This window comes from Ranitomeya imitator, chromosome 5 (genome assembly GCF_032444005.1).
Source record: "Ranitomeya imitator isolate aRanImi1 chromosome 5, aRanImi1.pri, whole genome shotgun sequence".
Lineage (NCBI taxonomy): Eukaryota > Metazoa > Chordata > Amphibia > Anura > Dendrobatidae > Ranitomeya > Ranitomeya imitator.
In genome coordinates, this window is record NC_091286.1 from 443188052 (window position 1) to 443207676 (window position 19625).

General features: G+C 44.4%; 1 protein-coding gene across 1 annotated transcript in view; it reads right to left on the reverse strand.

The window, feature by feature from the left end:
- Positions 1–19625, reverse strand: part of LOC138638129 (probable cation-transporting ATPase 13A4) — a 285554-nt gene that overhangs the window by 39258 nt on the left and 226671 nt on the right. The window contains exons 22-27 of the mRNA XM_069727162.1: positions 8944–8986; positions 8740–8849; positions 7671–7767; positions 5932–6004; positions 4615–4789; positions 475–641 (exon numbers count right to left, since the gene is read on the reverse strand). Of these exons, the coding sequence (XP_069583263.1) occupies positions 475–641; positions 4615–4789; positions 5932–6004; positions 7671–7767; positions 8740–8849; positions 8944–8986 (665 nt within the window). The remainder of the gene's footprint in view (positions 1–474; positions 642–4614; positions 4790–5931; positions 6005–7670; positions 7768–8739; positions 8850–8943; positions 8987–19625) is intronic.

A 19625-nucleotide genomic window follows, 5' to 3' on the forward strand; every position in this document is an offset into this window, starting at 1 on the left:
TATTATTTTTAACATTCTATCTTTTACTATTGATGCTGAATAGGCAGCATCAATAGTAAAAAGTTGGTCACACTTGTCAAGCACTATGCTTGTGTGACCAACCCTTCAATCACTTTTCCAAGCGACAGGGAGTTGCGGAAATGCTGCAGAATTTCTGCAACATGGGCACATAGCCTTAATCTGCCATGGACGTCCATACTAAAATTAAAAAAACTCTCAATTTTAAAATGACTCAAAACAACTCAGTTACGTTGCTAAACCAGAGACTGCTGCAGCCTACAGCCATAAAAAGGATTGTGCGAGGTATGACCACTTGTATGAACTGCCTCCCCAGCTGCACCACACCAACAACTAGGATGACCGGTGATCACAATTTCAGAAGCACTGCTATATGTGCTTCAGTTTAATCAATTGTATGCAGTTTTATAAGTTCTATTATACGGTAACTTCACATAAATACAAATTCTTACTTACAATTGCTATAAATAGGTTGCCTGAATGGTCTCCCTTTAGAGAATACAAAAGCGACAATTAAGCAGTTCAAAGTTGCTAACAACCAAACAGTTGTGTTTTCATAACTTTGGTACTCCGTCTTGTATGAGGTCTCATTGAAGGAACTTCCATTCGCAGGCCAGCATGCACTGTGGTAGACAAAAAAAAATGTTATTTTGATTTTCTACTGCAAAATGGAATGGTATTGAAAAATATATGTATAGAAAGACATCCCAGATACTTCTTAAAACATTGGAAAAAAAAAAAAAACGAATCAAGGAGAGGTGGAGGAGAAAAAAATATATTAACTCTCCAAATGTAGAAATTGTCTCAATATGGGTGCGGTGCATGGAGACTCCAGATCAGATTCAGGCCAACAATGGCAATAGAGACAAAAATAAAATCCAGCATCCGCAACAAGTGACATTGGTCACCTTATCCTAAGTTCTGTTGAAACACAAGTTGTTTTAAAAAGTCGAAAAAAATCCAGCATCTGCAACAAATGGGTTGACGTATTAAAACATGACTGTTATTGCGACATTAAAACAAGGGACAATTAAAAAGGCATATAGCACAAGAAGGACTAAGAGCGTGTAAGCTCGAAACGAGTAGATCTGTGTCCCTGGTCTCTTCACCTTTTTGTTCTATATGCCTTTTTGATTGTCCCTTCTTTTAATGTTGCAATACAAGTAATGTTTTAATACGTCAATCCACTTGTTGGAGATGCTGGATGTTTTTCGACTTCTTAAAATAACTTGTGTTTCAACAGAATAAAGGATCATCTCCCACAATGTCTTTTATTATGACACCTAAAATTTCAACAGGATGTTTATATTTAGGCTTGGTTTAGTGAAAATTAGCCAAAGATTTCTTTGAACTGGTCATATACATACTTAATCATCAAGATTATATCCCACTATGTAGTAGGTGTAGTAATAATATTAGCAAATACCTCCAATTAGAAATGTAGTATAGTTCTTCTGATTTCTATGTCACTTACCCAATGTGCAGACATTGCAGTAGTTTAGGTATCCATGGTTATTACCACTCATATAGTGACAGTAAGTTGCTAGTGGACGTAACTAGCGATGGATGAACCCCTGGATCATCACGTTCAGCTGTTTCGGACGAACATTTTAAAAAAAAGTTTGGTTCGGGTACCAGAACAGCACCAGAACCCGAACCAGGACCAGGACACCATTTAGCTGACATCAACCATATAATAATTAACCCCTCTTGCCACAGCTACAAGGCAAGTGGGAAGAGTTGGGTAAAGTGCCAGAATTGGTGCACACAATAGATGAGCCTTTTCTGGGGCGGTTGCAGGCTGCTATTTTCAGGCTGGAGGGGAATCAAAATGCATGGCGCCTTACGAGACTGAGAATACCAGCCCCAGTTGTTTGATTTAGCTTGGCTAATTGTCAAAAATGTGGGGGACCCCACGCCATTTATTTTAAATGATTTATTTAAATATTTTTAAAAAAAACGGCATGGGAACCCCTCTATTCTTGATAATCAGCCATAATAAAAGCTGGAAGCTGAGGCTTGCAGCTTGCACCTGTCAATTTTGCCATGCTGGTTGTCAAAAATAGAACAGACCCCATGTCATTTTTTTATTATTATATATTTATAGCACAGGCTGATGAATACTTCCATCAGTGGCGCCTGCTCTCACTGTTATCTTCGACAGCAGGCACAGGCTGATGTGAGTAGCACTCATATCTGCCGACGCCTCTGTGACCGGCGGTAAACAGCTGCTGACTCATGCAGCTCTCTGACCAGCAGTAATACACCGTGTTCCAAATTATTATGTAAATTGGATTTAAGTGTCATAAAGATTTAATTGTTTTGTTTTTCAAATAAACTCGTGGATGGTATTGTGTCTCAGGGCTCAATGGATCACTGAAATCAATCTTAAACACATGTGATAATTAGTTTTCCAGGTGATTAAAATGAAAGGAAAACTACTTAAAAATGATGTTCCACATTATTAAGCAGGCCACAGGTTTCAAGCAATATGAGAAATAAAAAGGATCTCTCTGCTGCTGAAAAGCATTAAAACATTAGATATTTCACGAAAACTTAAGTGTGATCATCATATTGTGAAGAGATTTGTGGATTAAACAGACCATAGAGTTCATGCAGATAAAGGTATAATGAGGAAGGTTTCTCCCAGACAAATTCATCGGATTAAGAGATAAACTGCTAAAATACCATTGCAAAGCAGCAAACAGTTATTTGAAGCTGCTGGTGCCTCAGGAGTCCCTTGAACCTAAAGGTGTAGGATCCTTCAAAGACTTGCCGTGGTGCATAAACCTACTATTCGGTCAGCCCTAAACAGTGTTCACAAGCAGAAATGGTTGCAGTGGGCCCAGACATACATGAAGACTAATTGCCAAACAGTCTTGTTTACTGATGAGTGTCAAGCAACCCTGGATGGTCCAGATGGATGGAGTAGTGGATGGTTGGTGGATGGCCACCATGTCCCAACAAGGCTGCGACGTCAGAAAGGAGGTGGAGGAGTCATGTTTTGGGCCGGAATCATGGGGAAACAGCTGGTAGGGCCCTTTAAGGGACATGAAGGTGTGAAAATGACCTCTGCAAAGTATGTAGAGTTTGTGACTGACAACTTTCTTCCATGGTCTAAAAAGCAGAAACGTGCCTTCAGGAACAAAATCAACTTCATGCATGACAAGGCACCATCTCATGCTGCAAAGAATACCTCTGAGTCATTGGCTGCTATGGGCATAAAAGGAGATAAACTCATGGTGTGGCCACCATCTTCCCTGACCTCAACCCTATAGAGAACCTTTGGAGTATCATCAAGCAAAAGCTCTATGAGGGTGGGAGGCAGTTCACATCAAAACAGCAGCTCTGGGAGGCTATTCTGACTTCATGCAAAGAAATACAAGTAGAAACTCTCCAAAAACTCACAAGTTCAGTGGATGCAAGAATTGTGAAGGTGATATCAAAGAAGGGTGCCTATGGTAACATGTAACTTGTCTTGTTAGGATGTTTTGGAGTTAAATAGCTTTTTTGTTCAGTGAATGTGACCTCCTAATGCTGCAAATTCCACAAATGAGCATTTTCAGTTCTTTAAAACATATCAAATGTTTAGAAATTCTACTGTGCCTAATAATTTGGAACAGTGCATTTTGAGTTTTTATTCATTTTGGAGATTATACTGTTATCATTGGGAGGTTTCTTCAATAAAATTCGATGTATACTCTAACGGGTCATGACTTTTATTAGACTGACTGTCATTTGCACCGACCATTTAGGAAAATCTGAGAAAAATATCATTTGCATAATAATTTGGAACACAGTGTAATCTTACCACTGATAAGGGCATATTCAGGGTCCATGTCCAAACAGTAGGTGTTCGATATGGACCCCGGACCTGAACTTTATTGTTTGGTGTCTCTCATCACTAGACGTAACCATGGATGCTTAAATACTGCAGTGCCCAGCACATGTAGTAAACGATAATCAGAAGAACTATACTACATTTCTAATTGGAGATATTTGCTAATATCATTATTATTACACCTACTACATAGTGGGATAGGATCTTGGAGACAGGAATATCTCTTTATGGCCCCACACACATTGGATAATGGTAGGCTGCACCTGCTGAAATTTATGTGGGATGGAACTAACCATTTAATATGTATGATGGCCTCTTAAATCTTTCCCATTATACGATAATGATAAGGTGGTTTGAATACAATTGTCTCATCCACTTGTTCTGCGGGCAGACAAACAATTTCTGGATAAGTCTAGCTCTGGCCAAGGCAATATTCATGTTTTGAGGTCGAAGGCTGTCGAGTTTGGAGTAGAAGATGGCATGCCAGCCCGTGAATGGAGATTCGTACTCGGACATGTGAACCCAGCCTTCCTCAATCTTCCCGATAGACAGCATGTGAATATTAGGTGAGCATTGCTGTGTATTTTAAGAAACCAAACGAATAGCTGTTGGCCAAACAGCTAACTAAGGAATATGAGTACCTCTAGGACAATAAATTGGTAGGTATTAATTGAATAACTACTTATTTCCATTGTGAATACAACTCTTTGCTTTTAGATAAGATTTCGGAAATTACTACAGCATCCTTTTCTTACCTATAGATGTTGCTTGAACTGTACCACATCTGCTTTTGAACAATCACAAATCCACATATTTGTAAAATGAGGGTGAGGATAATGTTAAATATTACTGAGACTAACAGAGGAGGAGAGATCAGTTGAGCTGGTGGTCTATAGGGAGACAGTTTTGGATGGGCATGGTTCAAGCTCACTGGAAAAAAAATAAAATGCGTGATGCACGAATTAATGGCAACAAATAAAAAACACCTTAAAAAATGAAACATCAACAACATGATTGAGATGCATGTTTGTTTAACCCCTTTGACCTGAAATATAAGATAATAACATCCCCGACAGGTGACAATCCTGTATCTGTCAGCTGTACACTATAGCTGACAACTTGCTGCTTCAGCTACGATCATTGTTGGAACCGACTATGGCCGTATAACCCCTTAAATGCTGCTGTCAATAGTGACTATGGCATCTAGATGGTTAACAGTGTGTGGTGGCTTCCTCTTCAACCTCATTGGCACCCTGAGATCTTGATCGTGTGGTCCTTATGTTTCCCATGGCAGTTCACGACCAAATAACGGCCTTAGTGTCTGCTACAGTGGCCTGTTCACAAGTTATCAAAATTTAGGTGCCAAAAATAAACTTTTTCGTTCCTGTCATGCTACTTTGCATTAATTCCTGAAAAGCATTTGAAGGGTTAATGATCTACCCAACAGCAATTTTGAATATGTTGAGGGGTGCAGTTTTCAAAATGGTATCACTTTGGGGGGGTTTTGAATTTTTGCAAATTTCCTTGAAAAAATGAAACATTACTGCTGCATTTTTAAACCTTGTAAAATGCTAACAAAATAAAAGAACATTTAACAAATGATGCAGATATAAAGCAGACATGAGGGAAATGTTGTTTATTAATGTTTTGGGTGGTATGACTATCTGGATTAAAGGGATAATCATTCAAAGTCTGAAAATTGCAATTTTTAAAAAAAAATTGACAAATTTCTGATATTTTTATAAATAAATGCAAAACATAACCTAAATTTACCATTTTCATAAAGTATAATTTGTCACGAAAAAACAATCTGAAAATCTTTGGGATCTGTTGAAGCGTCGCAGAGTTATTACTACATAAAGAGACACTGGTCAGATATTTAAAAAAAAATGACTCAGTCACTAAGGGGTTTAACTAAAAATGCTAAAATGTATGTGAAGGGAGCCTAAACACAAAACATGCCGAAACTAAAATTATTATTAGATTGTTTGAATATTGCTAAGGTGATAACTGTACATAATGAACTATTAACACTACTTCACATATAAGATTCTAAAAGCGCTTCCACTTACTTGTTACACTAATGATCGTAGTTATCGCCAAATCTTGGAAGAGGAATTGGTAGTTTGCATAAGAATTTTTTTGCTGTTTAGATAAAAAAAAAGCCACACATTTAATTAACCGGAATCAAAGGTAATAACCATTTGAGATGTAGTATTGTAAACTGATTTTTATTGAGAAGCATTAACAAGCATGTGCGAGGGGGAGTCAAAGGGGTTCTTTAGCAGGAAATCCTTCCACTGCAATGTTTTCAGTTACCAGTATACTTTAGCGATAAAATGTGCCCCGATGTCCCGGTGTCAGCATGGATATAGAAGAGAGCTTCTGCTCCCTACTCTGTAACAATGAAGGGATCAAAGGAGGCTGATCGCTATTCATTTCAATAGCCAACTCATTCCCTTGCTCGGTCTATGCATTGGCTAGGACTAAGAAGGGGGATGGCTTAGCTAATGATATGGACCAGAAAGCCTCACCCCTTTTACACACCACTGACTGTGCTGAATTAAGAAATGCTCTGCAGTATGTCAAATATAGGCTGGAAATAGACCAGAATCTATTAAAAATGTACCATGCTCGGATTGGAATAACAGGCCTGACTGCCGGGTGTCATAACTTGAGCTAACTGCTTCACAGGCATATAAGCACAAGGGCATAATGACCACGGTAGCAGAGACTTGGCTCACGCGTGCGGGAGATGGGCATGTACTTCAGCTGGATGTGAGTCCAAGGATGCACATTCAGTTGAAATGCCTGTGGCTCCCTGCACTGCAATACACGCCTCCAACGAATCAAAGGCGGGCAGCTGATGTCAGTGTGCCAGTGACGAGCGGTGCATAGAAGTATGGCACACTGAAGTCAGCTGCCGCCTACAGAAGAGAACGCCACATGTCGAGGGAGTGGAGGAAGAAGAATCTTTTTTTTATTGTTTTCCAAAACAGATATACATTATGCCAGAATGGGGTTTATTATACAAGGACCTGGCCCAGGAAGGGGGTCATTATACAAGGACGGGGGTCATCATACCAGAATGGAGTCCAGGATACGGGTCATTATACCAGTCAAGAATGGGCCAAGAATGGGGGACATTGTTATAGGATGGGGGACATTATACCACCATATCACCATCGCCAGAACCACCGCCTCGCCATCGCCAGAGCCGCCGCCTCGCCCCTACCTTCTGTCTCTTCCCCACTATCCCATAGAATGTAAGTCCGCAAGGAAAGGGTCCTCTCCCCTCTGTACCAGTCTGTCAATGTAAACCTGCTTACTGTAATCGATATCTATAACCCTGTATGTAACTCCTTTCTCATGTACAGCACCATGGAATTAATGGTGCTATATAAATAAATAATAATAATAATAATTATACCAGGATTGGGACATTGTTACCGTAAGGGGCCAGGACGGGGGACATTATTACAGATAGGAGCCCAGGATGGGGGACATTATTACAGAAGGGACAAGGACAGGGAACATTATTACAGGAAGGTGCCAAGATTGGGACAATATTACACGTCTGTCTTTATATGATGTAAAACGCTACAAAGGCCCTAACATCTCACCAACATTAAGGTGGGGCCCAGGTCCAAATTTTGCATCGGGGCCCATGGGAGATCAGTTATGTCACTGTATAAATATGTTTTCTTCAACACTGAATTAATCCTTCTGTTTTTCTAGATTATACTGGTTCTCATGAATGCACATCTTTACATTATACAGAGAATGTGATGCAATTAGTTAGTAGTCATACCCAGTAAAGTAGCAGCACACCAGTATACTGGATCATGCTATAAAGTGCCATGTATTTGAACACACAGAAGGAGGTAACCAGAGCAGCTCTTCCTTCCCTGGAAGAAAAGAAAAGAACAAATCAGTAGAACACAAAGGAAACATACACTTTTCTCATGGGTCAGACAATGAGCCACCTGCATTGAGAAAAATGAAGAAATGTAGTACAGCAATGTTTGCAATGTTGAGAAAGACAGAGTGTGAGTTCTAAACACATACATTCTGCAGTTCGGAGGAGTCTCTTGTTTAGAAATAAGATGTTTTGCTGAATACAATTGTCACTTCTTTTTTTATTGAAGGAAATGTAAATTGGTAGGGCATCTATCATAAAGAAGTACATCCTTTGCATACCTGTCTATTGACCGAGGAGGTAAGCATTTATATGTAATTCTTTGTGAAATGTAATGCATAGAAGCATTATTACTGTATGCTGGTGATAACATAGCTTGTTGGGGGATATTATTTCAGCAGAATATGGTGGTATTATTTGAGCACTGTATGGTGGTGTTATTTGAACTGTGTAAGACAGCACTATTTAGGCTCTGTATGGGGTGATAATATTATGAAAGGTATTATGGTACTATTTGTGCAGTTTGTTATGGTATTATTTAATACACGTACCATATCATGGAAAAAGAAGTCTTGGAATGAAACAGGGCTGTGTAGTCGGTAAGAAAAAACCTCAGACTCAGACTCCTCAATGTCCCTGATAACCCGACTCTGACTCCACAACTCCAACCCCACAGCCCTGCCCCCTACTGAGCACGTACATAAAGTGCAGCACAGGTTCATCTCAACTAAAAGCCAAGATCCTTAGATCAGGAACAGAACAGGCATTTATAGGACATTTCATAACTTTCACAAATTCTTATGAAAACATTTTCAGCACATACTATATTGAACTACTGTACACAATTTATTATATATTTTAGGAGTCGGAGTCGGACCATTTCATACCAATTCCAACTCCACCAATATGGACACCAACTCCGTCTCCACGACTTTGAATCCACAGATCAGGAAGTACTCACTTTAATAGGCTTGGGACACATTCAATATTTGGAGTGTGAGATGTGAATGGTGAAGCCACTGAAGCTTCTTGTTCAGACAAAGAAATTCCAACATGAGCCATTTTTAGGGCCTGAAATGAATAATGGATTACGGATGTATTAACAAACATGAATCAAAAAGCAAAATAAACTGACAAAGGAAGACAAGGATAGCGAAAAACTTACACCACAGTCATTTGCACCATCACCACACATCCCAACGTAATACCTAAAAATGAAATAAATAATCATTAATTTAATTCTAATTCACGCTCTAAAGCACCTTAAAGAACTTGTCATCATGATCAGATATTATAAACTAAAGGTATGTGCATAAAGGCACTGTGCTGCTGATTTAATAGGTACATTCACTGTAGAAATCCACAGTCTGCTTATTCTTTAATCGCCATTAGAAGTTTTGGTGCAATAAGCTGTTCGCGCATCAGGGTGGCCCTGTGGGGTGGGACTGTGGAAAGGGTCTTCATCTCTGCCACGGCCCATCAACTACCTCTGCTGTAAGTATCTTCATACACTTTACAATTCCGTGCTTGCACAGATCGATCTGGTTCCACACATTAACCTCCCGGCAGGCTTCAGGAAAATTACGCTGGTGGTAGGGCATGCACAGATTGAGATCTCGATTAATCAAAAATATCAGATTGGGGAGGCTGGGGGTTCACATCCTTGGCACCCTCACTGATAAGTAGGTTTAAGCTCCAGCAGCAACCAGATATAAGCAGCGAATGGAGCCAAACGGCACAGCTTCATATGCTGCGTAACAACTGTTCACGGGCTACTCGAATACAAGCTCTGCTTCAGCACCTGGGAATGTCAGCGAAGCATTAAATAGAACTGGGCTGTTCGGTTTGGTTCATTGTTTACTGTATATCCAGCCACCAATAGAGCCAAAAAAAGCTTATTTTGGGGGGTGTTGTCAGAACTAGTGATGAGCGAATATACTCGTTACTCAAGATTTCCTGAGCACACTTGGGTGTCCTCCAAGTATTTTTTAGTGCTCTGAGTTTTAGCTTTTAGCGCCGCAGCTGAATGATTTACATCTGTTAGCCAGGATAAGTACATGTGGGGATTCCCTAGCAACCAGACAACCCCCACATGTACTTATGCTGGCTAACAGATGTAAATTATTCAGCTGGAGCGGTAAAAACTAAAACTCCGAGCACTAAAAAATACTCGGAGGACACCCGGGCGTGCTCGGGAAATCTCGAGTAACGAGTATATTCGCTCATCACTAGTCAGAACCCATAGATCTGATATTGCTGACCAATTGGATACAGGTTATCAATTTATTGAGCCTGGAAAATCCTATCAATTTGAATAATAAAGAGGATAAAAAAAGCAGGTACAACACTGTCCTCGAACTCAAAAGTTCCAGTAGTTTAGTTTCATCAGGAGATAATTGTTGCTATAGATACTATACTAACAATTATAACAATTATCTTCTGATAAAATTAAACCACTTGACAGGGCTCTGGCAGTGTTCCTCCTGTTTCTCCTTGCACAAAGGCTGAGGTAGCGGTCCTGCTGCTGGGTTGTTGCCCTCCTATGGCCCCCTCCATGTCTCCTGGTGTACTAGCCTGTCTCCTGGTAGCACCTCCAGCCTCTGGACACTACGCTGACAGACACAGCAAATCTTCTTGCCACAGCTCACATTGATGTGCCATCCTGGATGAGCTGCACTACCTGAGCCACTTGTGTGGGTTGTAGAGTCCGTCTCATGCTACCACGAGTGTGAAAGCACAACCAACATTCAAAAGTGACCAAAACATCAGCCAGAAAGAATTGGTATTGAGATGTGGTGTGTGGTCCCCTCCTGCAGAACCACTCCTTTTTGAGTGTGTCTTGACAATTGCCAATAATTTCCATTTGTTGTCTATTCCATTTGCACAACAGCATGTGAAATTGATTGTCAAACAGTGTTGCTTCCTAAAGGCCCCTTCACATTAAGCGACGCTGCAGCGATACCGACAACGATCCGGATCGCTGCAGCGTCGCTGTTTGGTCGCTGGAGAGCTGTCACACAGACCGCTCTCCAGCGACCAATGATGCCGGTAACCAGGGTAAACATCGGGTAACTAAGCGCAGGGCCGCGCTTAGTAACCCGATGTTTACCCTGGTTACCTTCCTAAAAGTAAAAAAAACAAACAGTACATACTTACCTACCGCTGTCTGTCCCCGGCGCTCTGCTCTGCTCTCCTCCTGTACTGTCTGTGTGAGCACAGCGGCCGGAAAGCAGAGCGGTGACGTCACCGCTCTGCTTTCCGGCTGACTGACGCTCACAGCCAGTACAGGAGGAGTGCAGAGCACAGCGCCGGGGACAGACAGCGGTAGGTAAGTATGTAGTGTTTGTTTTTTTTTACTTTTAGGAAGGTAACCAGGGTAAACATCGGGTTACTAAGCGCGGCCCTGCGCTTAGTTACCCGATGTTTACCCTGGTTTCCAGTGAAGACATCGCTGGATCGGTGTCACACACGCCGATCCAGCGATGTCCACGGGAGATCCAGCGACGAAATAAAGTTCTGGACTTTCTTCAGCGACCAACAATCTCCCAGCAGGGGCCTGATGGTTGGTCGCTGTCACACATAATGATTTTATTAACGATATCGTTGCAACGTCACAAAAAGCAACGATATCGTTAACAATATCGTTATGTGTGAAGGTACCTTTAGTAGACAGTTTGATTTCACAGAAGTTTGATTTACTTGGAGTTATATTCTGTTGTTTAAGTGTTCCCTTTATTTTTATGAGCACTGTATATAGATGCTGAAAATCTGCAAGTAAAAACACATTCACAGGTTTAGTGCATTTCTGCTGTGGAAACACACTAAAAACGTATCTATTCCACACATGCCTGTAACAATAAAGTTTTGTGAAAGCTAAATACCAAGAAGTATCAAAAACAAGCTTTATTTAAAACAAGACACAAGAAAAAGATACAAAAAAAATGCAATAAAAAAGCATGTAAAAAATACACTCAAAAATGCAATGAAAATGTTTTAAAAAAATGCAAGTAACCTAATTTAGTTATAAGTTGCAGAAAATGCAGCAGAAAATCTGCAATAACAAAAAAGTCACCAAATACTCATTGTGGGAACTTAGTCTTATACTTGACATTTGAGGTCGTCTAAACCCTCCAATATACATGATGAAGTCGGGAAGGATTGGGCAAATTAAAACCAAATGCCCAATTGATTTGTCTCTGTGGAAGATCAGCCATCTCCAAATGAGGCTGAAAGCTATCTTTTCTCATACCTCCACTGAAAACACATGAATGCTCTGCTGTCAAATGAGTATACCATTGTAAACTATCTAAGGTGTATGGCTACCTTAAGTTATCAGACTCTCCAGATTTTCAAAAGCAACCCTACCATGTCCCCTAAAAATTAGACCTACCCCGAAAATAATCCCTAGCATGATTTTTGGAGTATGCTTGAAATATAAGTCCTACTCCAACAGTAAGCCCTAGTAACAGTCAGGACCGGCATTAGGAAGAGTCAGACTGAACAATTGCTCAGGTCCCCACTCTCTTGGGGTCCCTAGCATTTCTATTCCGAGGTTAATGACCTTTGGTGACTTCATGTGACAGTGATGTCACCAAAGGTCTCTTAAGTGCATTAGTCTAGATTTGAAGAATGCACAGGATGGTATGCATGTACAGCGTGTGTATATACATGTCTATGTGCACTGTGTGTGTATATACAGTGCCTTGCGAAAGTATTTGACCCCCTGGCACTTTTCAACCTTTTCCCACATATCAAACATAAATACACCAAATGTAAATTTTTGGTGAACACTCAACAACAAATGGAACACAATTGTGTAGTTGAACAAAATTTATTGATTATTTCAGATTTTTGTGGAAATCTAAAAACTGAAAAGTGGTGCGTGCAATGTTATTCGGCCCCTTTAACTTAATACTTTGTTGTGCCACCTTTTGTGCGATTACAGCTGCAAGTCGCTTGGGGTATGTCTCTATCAGTTTTGTACATCGAGAGACTGAAATTCTAGGGGGGGGCTGGAATGGGCAGAGCTAGATGAAAGCCCCCCATGACTGTGTTGCCATGGGAGGGTTTTTTCCCATATTATGTTTGAGTTTAGTGAAGGGGATTGGCTGGGGGAAAAGGGGGGGGGAGGAGCTGGGGGGCTGGGTATCATTGGTTAGGGGAAAAAGTGCGGGAAGAAGTGCAGTCACGAGGAGGAAGGTAGCAGAGAAAGACCCCCTCTACTCACTGCAATTCGTTACCTGGAGAAGATGGATTCCGTGGACGGCATGATGGACCGGCTTCGGGAGATGGCGAGATCGCGCAGGGACGGATGGCTGAAGGAGCAGCTGGCCTCCTTGCTGGGGACCGCGGAGCCGAGTGGCACCAGGACGAGGAGGACCAGGCCCCCGGAGCGCCTGTCGCCGGAGATGGGTACGCGCGGCAGGAGGAGGCCGCGGAGCCCCACTCGGGACCCTGCGGAGGCTCGGTGCCCTGGCGCGGCTGCTCCGCCCGGCGCCGCCTCCGGCAGGAATCCTGGCCCCTGACCTGCCGGCGCAGCGCGGCGCCGCACTATGGAGACCAGGAGCGCGGTGGCTGGGCGCGCTTCCCCTGTACTACAGGCCGCACTGGAAGTGAGGCCTGCGCGCCGGAGTTCAGGGCAGCCGGGGAGAGAACAGAGCAGCGTGGCGCCGGTGCGCACGGCTCGGGCAGCAGTGAAGCAGAGGCGCCAGGCAGCTTGGACGGCTGCAGGGGGAAACGGAGCGGTTGCGAAGGATCCAGGCGCCCACGGAGATATAGGAGGGTGGGCGCCCGACACGCGGAGAGGCCGGCAGAGCAGGCTGCAGGGCAGGCAGCCTCAGGACTCCCAGGCTGGGGACAACAGTGGCACAGGAAGAGGCAGCAGGCTGCAAGCGATGGCGGCTGACGCCAGATCCAGGTCCGGCAGACGGTCTAGAGAGTGCCAAATATCCCCCGCTCCGGTCCCCCCTGGTGATGAGGAGGCCAGGGGCGCGGGCCTGGAGCGGCAGGGCTACGACACCAGGAGCGAGTCGGGGAGCGAACAATCAGAGGACGGAACGCGGCAGGAGTCTGGATGTCCGGCTGGCGGGGACACAGCACCCGCGCAGCCCCGTGAGTATACGTCCACGTCTAGTCTGTCTCAGTTAGGTGGTAGTTTAGGGGGGTTTGGGGGTATCGGGGGTATGGCATCCGATAATAGTACTATGGCGGGGGTAGGGGGCTCTGGGATGTCGGGAATTAGTGATATTCTGGCTGGGGTGTCACATTTTTTGAAAAGTCTGGAAGGGGGAGTTGCGGAGGGGGATGGGGGGTCCCCCTGGCAGCCTGGTTACAGGGTGTGAGGGCGGGATCGCGGTTGGCTAGTGATGCGACTAGTTCTGGGGGGTCAGCACAGGCATCGTCTGCCGGTGTATCGGTGTCGGTGCAGACTGAGAAGGATAAAGGGGATACAGTAAAGTTGGACGACAGGGCTAAGGGGGAGGTGTACGTCTGCTTTGAGGGCCCGCTGGGGGCGCATTTAAAGAAGGAAGTGAAGGAGAGGATTTGGAAAGATGAGTATGTGGAGATTTTCTCCCTACTCCCTTTGGAAAAATTTAATTTGGACAAGAGTAAGAAGGAGGACAGCAAAAAAGAGCAGGAGGAGAAGAGAAGGTGGCGGTTGATTCCGCAAACCTTCGTTAATTGGCAGCAGGCTTTTGCGATACTGGCTAGTGTCATAGGTGAGAAATTTCCAGATAACTGTTCGGGCCTGTTTTGTTACTTTGACTCGATAGGTGAGGCATATTGGACTTATGGGGGGCAGGCGTGGCTCCGTTATGACGAGCAGTTCCGTCAGAGGAAGGCAGTCAGGCCCGAAATCAAATGGGACCAAAAGGATATCGGGCTTTGGTTGAAAGTCATGGCTCCGGTGAGATATGGGCAGTCCTTTCAGGGTAACAGTGGCAACAGCACTCAGCAATCAGGACATGCCAGCGGAGGCCAGGGAGCACAGGGTGGGAAAGAGAAGTCCGGTACTTGTTGGCAGTTCAATGATGGCCAATGTAAGTAAGGGAACTCCTGCAAATTTAAGCACGTTTGTTCCCATTGCAACGGGAGCTCTCATGGAGCGTCCAAATGTTTCAAAAAAGCCAAGGGTAAGCCAGGAACGGGTGGTAGTCAAGGGGGAGACACCGGTGAGGCTTCAAGGGATGGTCCCTTATCTAAATAGATACCCTGATCAAGATAAGGCGGGAATTCTTTTACGGGGTTTTTCTGAGGGTTTTCGGATCCCGGCCCCTAATCAAGCGGTTCCCTTTACTACTAAGAATTTGAGGTCAGCGGATTTGCATGCTGAGGTAGTCAGCAGTAAGTTGGCGAAGGAGGTGGAACTGGGTAGGATGGCTGGGCCATTCAGTTCATTGCCCATTGAAGGCATGGTCCTTTCACCTTTGGGGGTGGTGCCCAAGAAGGAGCCGAACAAGTTTCGGTTGATCCAACATTTGTCGTATCCGAAAGGGAGGTCAGTTAACGATGGCATAGATGGAGAGCTATGTTCAGTGGTGTACACCTCGTTTGATACGGCAGTGCAATGGGTACGGCGGTATGGCGATGGGGCTTTACTGGCCAAGACAGATATTGAATCAGCTTTTCGGTTGCTCCCGGTGCACCTGGATAGCATTCCTTTGTTGGGTTGTTGTTGGAAAGGTGGTTTTTATCTGGACAGATGTTTGCCTATGGGATGTTCGATTTCTTGTTCACTGTTTGAGATGTTTAGCACGTTTCTGGAATGGGTGATCAGGGATGTGTCCGGTGTTTCTTCCGCCATCCACTATTTGGATGATTTTTTGTTTATTGGTCCCCCTGATTCCGCCGTATGCAGGAATTTGTTGGCTACTATGGAGTGGATGGCTGGCTTGTTTGGAGTACCGTTGGCGAAGGAGAAGACTGAGGGACCCTGTAAGGTTCTGAGTTTTTTGGGTATCCTTATCGATTCAGAGAAGATGGAATGTAGGTTACCTGAGGACAAACTTTTGTTGCTGGTACAAGAGGTACACAGGATTGGTCATTTGCGTAAGGTGACTTTGAAAGAATTGCAGTCCCTTTTGGGGCGTTTGAATTTTGCGTGCTGGATTATGCCCATTGGTCGAATCTTTTGCCGTAGGTTGTCGTTGGCAACGGCCGGAGTTAGGGCGGCACATCATTTTGTTCGTTTAACCAAGGAGCATAGAGAAGATTTGGTCGTTTGGCAGCGTTTTTTGTCAAATTATAATGGTCGCTCCTTGATTCAGTTGGAAGCCGTGGATGATTTTGACTGTGAAATGTACACAGATGCGGCCGGTTAGGTTGGATACGGCGCGTATTGTGGAGGTCGATGGAGTGCGGAGGTGTGGCCAGAAGTATGGCGGAAGCAGGGTCTAACTAAGAATCTTTCACTCTTAGAACTGTTCCCAATTGTGGTGTTGGTTGCGATTTGGGGTGACATTTTTCAAAATCGGAAGGTCAGGTTTCATTGCGATAATTTAAGTGTGGTCGCTATTATCAATAGTTTAACCTCTTCCTCCCCCCCGGTGATTAGGCTGGTTAGGGAACCTGTGTTGCGCTGCTTGGAGTTAAATGCATACATTTCTGCAGTACATGTACCGGGGGTACAAAATTCTATAGCAGATGCTTTGTCTCGTTCACAGTTGGAACGTTTCTGGGAGTTGGCCCCAGATGCGGACGCCTCAGGAGTGGTATGCCCTTCACGTTTGTGGAAAATTGTTGCGGACGAGGAGGAAGGTTGATTCAATCCTCGGTCTCGAGGTCGACGTGGCTGGCTTACAAATCGGCTTGGGAAATCTGGGAGAGTTGGTCTGGCCAATGGGGAGTGGCTGAATCTGACAGCGATAGGACAATGGCGGTATTGTTTTTGGTGGGCAAGGCAGCTGAGTGGAATTGGTCGGTATTGAAAGTGAACAAATTTATGGCGGGCTTGGCCTTTGGTTTCAAGCTGCAGGGGTCGGTCGATGTTACCAAGAATTTTCTCGTAGTTCAGGCCCTGCGGGGTTTTCGTAGCGGGAACACTAGTGTTGACAAGCGTAGACCCATTTCGTTTAGTTTGTTAGTTAGGTTAGGAGACGCAGTTGGGAGAATTTGTGGTTCTCAGTTCGAAGCTGCCTTGTTTAGGTTGGCATATTCTTGGGCGTTTTTGGGGGCTTTGAGATTGGGTGAGCTGGTGTCCCCTAACAAGGCTAAGGCGGGAGGTTTGTCAGCAGAGGATGTTGATTTTTGGGTAGGAGGTATTTCCTTTTTGATTCGGCGGTCGAAGACTGACAGGTTCGGAAAGGGTAAGCGGTGGGTTTAGGGAGGGTAAATGGATGTTTGATGTGTCCGCAGCGATGTTTGGAGGAATACTGGGGTTTGTGGTCGGTTAGGTCGGGCCCGTTACTTTGCCACCAGGACGGGACTTTCTTGTCACGTTTTCAATTTTCGGCGGTTTTGAAAAAGGTTTTGGTCGAGTTGGGACTGGATCCTCGGTCCTACGGGTCTCATTCTTTTAGAATTGGGGCGGCAACGGTTGCGGATGGTTTGGGTTTAGGGTCTGATGTGATTAAACGAATCGGGCGCTGGGGTTCTAATCGTTATTTGACTTATATACGGCATTAGTTTGTGTGGGGCCATGTAGCCTTCTGGTTCATTTAATTATTGTTCTGTTTTTCAGGTCGGCCCCCGTTATTGACATGGATTTTCGGACATTCGTTCATGTATTGGGGTGCGGCGCGGGCTGACGCTAGACCGGACGGCAGACAATTGGGTTTTCACCGCAACACGGTAGTGATTCGATGGTTGGGGTTCCGGGGTATGTTATGGAACCGGGTGTTGCCCGAATTTTCCCGGGCGGTTCGTCTGGATAGAGCGCCAGATATCTTGCTGGTGCACATAGGGGGGAATGATTTGGGTATGAAGCCGGTTAGGGAACTGATCAGGGACATCCGCTTCGATTTTTTGAGATTGTGGGTCTCTTATCCGGGAGTTATGACGGTATGGTCCGACATTGTGCCCAGGAAGCAGTGGAGGTTGGCTCGGTCCTTGACAGGCATTAATAGGGCCAGGATCAAACTTAATAGGGCTGTGGGGAAGTTTGTATCCAGGAATGGAGGAATTGCAGTGAGGCACTTTGAGTTGGAGGCCGGGGTCGGTAACTTCTGGAGAGAGGATGGCGTGCACTTCAACGATATCGGTATTGACTTGTGGGCGCTTGCCATACAGGAGGGTGTGGAAAGGGCATTGGCGGTGGTGGGGCACTCACGAGCCTGAGGTGGTCAGGGCTGTTCGTGGTTGGCGGGGGGTCGGGGTTCTTGGAGTTGGTGATGTTTATTGGAGGAAGGTCAATTAAAAAGGATGGGGGTGGATCTAGCTTGTGGTTACGCGCTCTGGATGGGGATTGTCCTCGGGAGCTTTCGGGTTTTTGGTCTGCCCTGAAAAAGGGTTACATGGTGCCCTCGAGCTGGTTGTCACGGCTGAGGGTAAAAAGTGTTAGTTTTTGCCCATATATATATATATGATGCCAGATCTTTTAGCTCCAAGAACCCTCCCCCTCAGGTTTTCAGATAATTCTGTATGATTATAATGTTTTTAACTGTTGTTTGTTAATAAACTGGCCGCTGTGGCCAAAAATTTCCAAAGAATTTAATGTGTCATGTTTTTGTGCATATGTAGCATGAGACGGGGTGGCAGAATTTGGTCTGGGGGTGGAGGGGGAAAAAATGTTCCAGATGGGCTATACGCGGTCAAGGAGGGGGCTGGAATGGGCAGAGCTAGATGAAAGCCCCCCATGACTGCGTTGCCATGGGAGGGTTTTTTCCCATATTATGTTTGAGTTTAGTGAAGGGGATTGGCTGGGGGAAAAGGGGGAGGAGGAGCTGGGGGGCTGGGTATCATTGGTTAGGGGAAAAAGTACGGGAAGAAGTGCAGTCACGAGGAGGAAGGCAGCAGAGAAAGCCCACCCACCCTCCCTTTGTTTTCAGGGGCATCGAGTAGGGCTGTTGTTTAGGGTATGTAATGCGATTAGTTAGTGGGTGAGGTTGGTGTTTTTGTTAATTTTACGAGTTCTCATTGTCACAGTGGCAAGTGTGGCGGGGGAGCGGGGTTCTTGGAGTTGGTGATGTTTATTGGAGGAAGGTCAATTAAAAAGGATGGGGGTGGATCTGGCTTGTGGTTACGCGCTCTGGATGGGGATTGTCCTTGGGAGCTTTCGGTTTTTGGTCTGCCCTGAAAAAGGGTTACATGGTGCCCTCGAGCTGGTTGTCACGGCTGAGGGTAAAAAGTGTTGGTTTTTGCCCATATATATATATATATGATGCCAGATCTTTTAGCTCCAAGAACCCTCCCCCTCAGGTTTTCAGATAATTCTGTATGATTATAATGTTTTTAACTGTTGTTTGTTAATAAACTGGCCGCTGTGGCCAAAAATTTCCAAAGAATTTAATGTGTCATGGTTTTGTGCATATGTAGCATGAGACGGGGTGGCAGAATTTGGTCTGGGGGTGGGAAAATGTTCCAGATGGGCTATACGCGGTCATGCCCATTCTTCCTTTGCAAACAGCTCGAGCTCAGTGAGGCTTGATGGAGATCGTTTGTGAACAGAAGTTTTCAGCTCTTTCCACAGATTCTCGATTGGATTGAGGTCTGGACTTTGACTTGGCCATTCTAACACCTGGATACTTTTATTTGTGAACCATTCCTTTGTAGATGTTGCTTTATGTTTGGGATCATTGTCTTGTTGGAAGACAAATCTCCATCCCAATCTCAGGTCTTTTGCAGACCAACAGGTTTTCTTCAAGAATGGTCCTGTATTTGGCTCCATCACAGAGCAGGTGCATTTATACA